Source organism: Fukomys damarensis, unplaced genomic scaffold (genome assembly GCF_012274545.1).
Source record: "Fukomys damarensis isolate Sample0158 unplaced genomic scaffold, DMR_v1.0_HiC HiC_scaffold_9, whole genome shotgun sequence".
NCBI lineage: Eukaryota > Metazoa > Chordata > Mammalia > Rodentia > Bathyergidae > Fukomys > Fukomys damarensis.
Window position 1 is genome coordinate 45,283,685 of NW_022900921.1, and position 7,249 is coordinate 45,290,933.

Consider the following 7,249-nt stretch of genomic DNA (forward strand, 5'->3'; position numbering starts at 1 on the left):
AAAGTGTAGGCCACTCTCACTTTTCCCAGCAAGTCTGCTTTAGAAATTGTTAGTTACTTTTGGTGAAATTGTATGGTACTTAAGTGAATGTGTAAAGGGATTATTGTTATTTTTTAAAATAAATCAGAAAGCAAATGTTGAGTTCTTCAACACAGTAATGTGCTAGGAGAGCCTCACAACTAAGGGTGTAGAAATTCATGAACCACTGGCCATCTGGGGAAGCCTGGGTGGTGGCTTCTGTGTCTGTCTCCAACCTCAGGAAGACAGCTCGGGGCGGCCTCGTTAAACACAGGTTGAGAGGGGTCACATCTGATGTCCCCCCCTTCTCAGTTCCTTCTGGGATACTCTGGGCTGTCCCTAGATGGCCGGGCCAGCAGGTCCCTCTGATGTGGTCCTATGACCAGTTCAAGGTGATAACAATCTCGCCTCGGAGGATCACTATGGAATGCCTGCCTCACAGAGGTCCAGAAACATGACTCAGCCCCATTAAACACTCCTCAGAAGCCCTTTAGGATGGCTTCCACTTTTGGGACTTTCCACCTTTACCAGTGGAGGACCCGAACTAACTGCTCCCATGGAATGAATGAGCAATTCATTTACAAGGACAATCTGGAGTGGATTTAAGTAGACATTCTTGTGGATGAAGGACTTGTGAGCTGCCGGGAAATCAGGCAAAAAAGCTCTCACCCCTTCTTCCCACGATGGGTGCCCGGCTCCTTCCGGGGCTCCACTTGGGCAGGTAGGAACCCTCCCACGCCCACGGGGAGAGGAAACACCCCGGCGTAGAAATGCCCTGCCAGCGTCTCCGGAATCACAGAGCGAGGGCCACGCGTGCGAGGGCGGCTAGGACGGGACCGAGGGACTGCCCCTCTCCCGCCAGGTGTTGATCCAGCGGCCACGCCCAGGTCAGTGGCCCCCGGGCCTTCTCCGTGGTTTCCTGTCTGGCCTTGCCAGGGGGTTTGAGCTGGCACCTGCCACTGAGCCGGGGTCTGGGGTTTCAGTTTAGATCGCCAGGCTTGGGCAGGTCCCCGAGGCCGCAGGTGCGCGGGGCGGGGACGGTCTCTGGGTCGGAGTCTGCGGTGCGGGGAAGGACGCCCCGGCCTCTCTGCACGTCGCCGCGCCCTCCCCAGCGTCCCCTCTGTGAGTCGTGACTCAGCGAGGGCAGCGAAAGCGCCGGGCTTTGAGGACCCTGTGTCCGTGGCTGGGGCTCCCTGAGAAGAGGGCGAGGTCAGGGCCGGGTCTGGATTCCGAGACTAGGGCCTCTGCCCCGCTCACCCCGTGCTTTCTTTGGCAGCCCGAGATGCCGACGGCCGCGCGGCTGCTGCTCCTTGCTCTGGCGCTGGCGCTGGCGCTCCCGCTCCTGGTCCTGGCAGGTAGGTGCGGCGTTGGACCCTGTCCCCAGCATCCTCTGGTCCCCACTGTGATCCTCCCCAGGTGGCGGGCGGAATTAGCACATTTCCGGGCCAAACTCTCTGCAGCTCAGCTCCACCCCAGGGCCTTGAGGACAAGACGAGGGCTCGGGTTATAAGGAACTGTCTGCTTCGTGCGATAAAGGCTTATTTCATGATCTAGGCTAAAAGTGAAGAAACCGTCAAGAGAAGGCAGTTCTAAGAAGAACCGAGCAACCTTGTAGAACCAAGCAGATTTTAAAATAACCCAGTTGAGAATGAGAAACCTTTTTATTGAGGCAGAAAAGCAGGAGGCTGAGCAGAAAGAAAACAGGTCTAGGAGCTCTCCTTTATTCCGGGAAGGAGGAGAGGGCTGGAGGCTGGAGTTTTCACAAAAGACTAAAGATAGAAATTCCACTGGATCCAGCTGTGTGCATACCCGTTTATAGCAGCACAATGAATAATAGCTAAATCTTGGAAGCAGTCTATACTTCCATCAGCAGATAAATGGCTAAAGAAAACGTGTTTACACACAGTGGAGCACTACTCTGCCCATAAAAATGGATAACCTCGAGCCATTTGTAGGAAAATGTATGTCCCTTGAGGCCACTACATTAAGTGACATAAATCAGACACAGAAACTTAAATATCACATGGCTTCTCGTCTATGAGAAACTCAAGGAATAAAGAGTAAAATAAAAGACAGATATTAGAAAACAGGAAGATAGTTTTTGGGAAGAGGAACAAGAGATGGAGGCTGAGGAAGGGGAAGGAGACAATGAAAGAATTAATGCATTATGTGCATGTACCAAGTCATGATGGATGTAAGCATTATGTACTGCAAATATGCACCAACAAAAATAAAAAGAATAGGGCTGGGGATTTAGCTCAGCGGTCCGGTGTCCTGCCTTGCAAGCGCAAGGACCTGAGTTCAATCCCCGGTACCAAAAAAAAAAAAAAAAGAATAGAAAGCAAAGAGGAAATCGCTGGTGGTGAGTATGTGAGAGTGAGCTCTGTGCTGTGGATCCATTTTAGGACCATGGAGCTCTGCTTAACTCCAAGCCTGAAGAGAATCCCCGGGAAAGTCACACATTGGCCAGAAAATCAAAGAGGCATTTGTTAAAATGACTAAGACGCCAGTTTCCCTTCCTGGCTAATGATGCTTGTTTTATCCTTCTCTGCCTAGGTGCCTGCCAGGATATTAGAATGACAAATGAGGTTCTTGCAGCCAACCAGCCCTTTGCTGTTAATTGCACATACCCTCCCCTGACATTGGGGGACGTGAATGTGACCTGGTACAAAGTGCCCAGCAATATTGCATTGTCCAGAAACATAAGGTGGAGAATTCACCAGGAGCACACCTGGATTTTGATTCTTCCTCTTAGTTTGGAGGACTCAGGGATATATCAGTGTGTTATAAAGTAAGTTGCTCATCTAAAATAGAATGAAACCCATCTCTCTATGTATCTGTCTTTTAAGAGCATCCATCACAAACCCAGAAAATGCAGTGAGACAATATAGCATAAGGTTATAATTGTGATAAATGATTTCTAATGAATACATTTGAAATGGCTTAAATCGGCAAGAGATTTAAATCTATTGTAAATAGATTTGTAAGCCATTTTTTGCAACATAAAATGAGTCTTTTCCTATTGAAATTTTGCTTTGGGACAGACCAGCTTATAAAGTGTTTCTGTACCAGTGCACCAACTGCCATCTTGCTTGGGTGGCAAAGTGTTGGTGATGGGTGGCACAGGCAGGGAGGAGTCAGGCTTCTTGGGAGCTCTTTCATAAGGAATCAGCTTTTAGTAAGCACAGTGCAAGCTCAAACCCACACCAGGCCCTGTGCTAGGAGGTGACGTCAGTGAGTGACAGGGCCTGCCGGGCCTTCCCGTCACTTTTGGCTTTTGAGTATTCGAAGTAAAGCTGGTGGGAGATAGGTGAGCCAGGAGGGCACTGTTAACTGGAAAGCATAAGTCTGGCCAGGGCAGTTTGTCTGCTTGATTGATTTTGTGTGTGAGTGTGTGTGTGTGTGTGTGTGTGTGTGTGTGTGTGTGTGTGTGTGAAACTATTAAACTTGTAAAACCCTGATACCTGGATAAAACATGTGTGGACTAAATTTGGCCAGAGGGCCACAATTTGTAACTACCATACTAATGTGCATGACCTTAACAAATTATTTGACCTCTATGAGCCTTGGTTTTCTTATCTGTAAAGTACAAGCAGTCCTGGCCTGATAGAGGTGAAGTGGAGATACACTGAGCTCCCAGGTGAAGTAGCTACTTGGTTTTCCCTCTTATTTTAGGACCAGAGGGGGCCCTTTCTGTGTCCCACTTGGAGTCATGCCAGATTCCTGGCTTTCATCCAGACTTGGATGCAGACTTGATGTGCAGAAGGACTCACTGAGCGTGCAGGGGCAAGGAGTAGCCAGCCGCTTGTGTTGATCAGTAGGTGGCCCATTTATGAAGGCTCCACTCCTCTGATACAGTCTAGGCAAGTGATGGAGAACCTTTTAAAGTTTTCAGTGATAACGCATGTGCTGTAGGTTCATCACCACTGGTGGACTGTGAATTATTAACTGGAGCTGGAGATCATATATTAAGAAATCCACTTGCATGTCAGAAATGGGATTAAAATAGTTAAATCTGGGAACTCTTAAATGAAGAAAACTCATTGTTCATAGCCATTAGACTGGGGTTCTGTCTGCTCTGCAAGAAACTGAGCATGGATTTTCCCAGATCTTTAACATCCAGGTATGGCACATATTCAAAAAACTGAATATTTCTACTTTAATTTCAAAGTTACATAAAATTAAAGAAGCAATATGGTTAGCTCCTGTCTATCCTTTATCTAGATTTTCATTTTAAAGTAAAGTTTTTACATCTTCCTTATTTCTGTTTTCATATATGTGCATCTATGTTTTTTTTCACCTGAAACCATTTCATTTGTACATATCGTACCTATTTTCCTACTTAAGAATTCAATGCATACTTCCTATCTACTAGAATATTCTCTTCTTACCTGATCATAGTGTAGTAAACAAATAAATCCAGGAAATTCAGCCATTGGACAATACTTTAATCTGTACTTTATATTTTAGTTGGAGTAATGGTTCCCTCAACAACCCTTGTAACTTTTCTCTTTCCAGTACAGAATACAGGATTATGTATTGTGTTTGGTTCTATAAATTTAGCTGGCCATGTTCATTCTGATTTCTTGGCTAAGGTGCTTCCCATTTCACACCTGTAGAGACTCCACATGTCTACCCCGATGGATGAGTTGTAGGTGCATATTGTCTTGTACGAGGTAGGTTGTGTGTGCTGTGCCTCAGAAATGGTTTGAAATGACACAAAGAAAAACAGAATCACTTTTTTTGACTGCTTAAGAGTGTATGGGATTTCAATCTGCTCTTTTCTCACAGGAACACCAAAAGTTGTTACACAATACACGTCAACCTCACTGTTATCAAAAACTACTCATGTACCAGCTCTAGAAGCAGTTTGCCAAGCTTATTGAATGAGTACAGTCAAATATTAAACTTTGGAAACTCGGGCAGTCTGCGATGTCATGTGCACTTCCCAGACAGTTGCCTTCTGGATTCCATAAAGTGGTATAAGGTAAAAAAAAAAAATTCTGTTATGGTTTTTCTCCTCTTTCCAAAATTCCACTTACTATTTTTTAGGTTAAATTGCATTTTTAAAGGCAGATTGGTTAAGAGATTTGTGTGTCTAATATTTGTTAGTCTCCCACTAATTATTTATTTGAAGCTTTATGGATATTATCTTTGTAATATTTTATTATTTGTACCTCCTTCCAGTTACCCTTGCTTTCAGGGTATCCCCCCACGTTAATTAACTTATTTGAATGGCTACTCTCTGAAAGTGGTCCAGTAATTACAGATTATACCATCACTACCTGGAAACGCCATTGCATCTTTGCCGACATGTGGCGGCCTCTTCCTGAGGTTGTGCTTGTATAATGCTGTACAGGTTTCTGGGCCTTCTTCTTTATGCGAACATAGCCTCCTCTCGGCGTCTTCCTGCTTCTTTCCTCCGGTTGGTCTGTGCTGTCACACAAGACAGCCTGTGATCTAAGACTGAGTCCTTTCCCCACCCCGCTGTGAGCACCATCTAGGTCTACTGTCTGGGTTGTGAGTTTTCTTTATGGGAAAGTTGTTATCCATAGGCTCAGTTTCTTAACGGTAAAGGGATTTATATAAATGTCTTACTCTTTTCTTGAGCAAGTTTTGCTTTCCAGAAAGTTGCCCATTACGTCCGAGGTCTCATATATGCTAGCAATCTGTCATCACTTCTTTATTGTCTTTTTTTCACAATGAGGTTGATTTTTAGTCTCTTGCTATGTATATATTCTCTTCCTCTTTCGCTTTCTCACGCACACACATACCTCACTCATTGCTTGGAAGATTTGTCAGTTCTAGCAGTCTTTTCAAAAGCCCACTTTTTGGCCTTGTTAATCTTCTCTGTTGTATGTTTTTGGTTCATTTCGGTTGCTTCCAGTTTTTTTTTTTTTTTTTTTACAAGGAATGTGGAAATGAGAGTGCTGTACCTAACTCTGCTGGGCTTGAGTTCCTCACAGATGCCAGTGGTCCTCTGGCCTTACGGTTGCTAGGCAGCGGAGATGAAGATGAAGGATATACCCTACTTCACTGATACTGCTGAGTAACTCTACAAGATTTCTGGTCATTCTGTACTCTCCCCAGGAGTATTCTAAGTTACCTACTTCATATTCTAAAATTAATTCAAAAATTGACTTGATGGGTAGAAAACCTTTTCTTAACATTGTTTGAGGTTTCTTTTTAAAAAAATTTATTAATGAGTAGTGAGATTGACCACTTTTTTCATGTTTACTGGTCATTTCTTTTTTAAAATCTTATTGAGTTTATTGGTAATTTTAAGTATACAGTGCAGTTACATTCATCATTGGGATTTGTACCCTTATGTGACATCTTGGTTCTCAAACTGGCTATTTCTGAATCCTCTTCTGTACCGCCCACTCACATCAGTAGCTTGTAGGAGATTTTTATATATTTCTGTGTCATAGGGTACCAGTGTTTGGTGTGGATTAAAAAGTATTTTCATGATGTATAACATATACAGATAATTTTAGGCTTTGTTTGATTTATTTTTTTTCAGCTTTAATTGAATTTATTGGTACATTTTAGGGATACAGTACAGTTACATTCATTGTTGGGATCTTGTACCTCCACATGACAAGTCTTGATTGTCATTTTTTCCCCTTACTCCTGCCCTCCCTTCACCCCGTCCTCCCCTCCCCTTCTACAAACACTTTATTTCCATCTTTTCATTATCTCACATTTTTTTCTTTTCCCTTATTACCCTTCCCCTACCCATCCCACCTTCCCTACACCTTTAGCTCCTTTCTTCCCATTTTGAAATGTCAGTAATCTTATTAGGATCTTATGTGTTATTGCAGATTATTCACACCAGAGAAACTATTCGGTATTTAGACATGTGTGACTTATTTATTTCACTTAGGAGTATATCTTCAATATGTATCCATTTTCCTATGAATGAATCTATTTTCTCATTCTTTATGGCTGAGTAATATTCCATTTTATAGAAAAACCACATCTTCTTTATCCATTTTCCAACAGATGGGCAAATGGGCTGTTTCCAAGAGTTAGCTATTACAAACTGTGCCGCTATAAACATGGGTGAAGAGTTAGCTATTACAAACTGTGCCGCTATAAACATGGGTGTGCATACTTCTCTGTGATATGGTTCTTTTAGTTCTTTGGAAAGATACCGAGCAGAGGAATGGCTGGGTCAAATGGAACCTCCAGTCCAAGCTCTTTGAGGTATCTCCATATTTGATTTCCA

General features: G+C 43.7%; 1 protein-coding gene across 1 annotated transcript in view; it reads left to right on the top strand.

The window, feature by feature from the left end:
• Positions 1 to 1,300: 1,300 nt before the first annotated feature.
• The window catches only part of Il1rl2 (interleukin 1 receptor like 2), a 34,483-nt gene continuing 28,534 nt past the window's right edge, over positions 1,301 to 7,249 (top strand). Inside the window, exons 1-3 of the mRNA XM_010630694.2 lie at positions 1,301 to 1,373; positions 2,575 to 2,809; positions 4,810 to 5,005. Coding sequence (XP_010628996.2) covers positions 1,301 to 1,373; positions 2,575 to 2,809; positions 4,810 to 5,005 — 504 coding nt within the window. The remainder of the gene's footprint in view (positions 1,374 to 2,574; positions 2,810 to 4,809; positions 5,006 to 7,249) is intronic.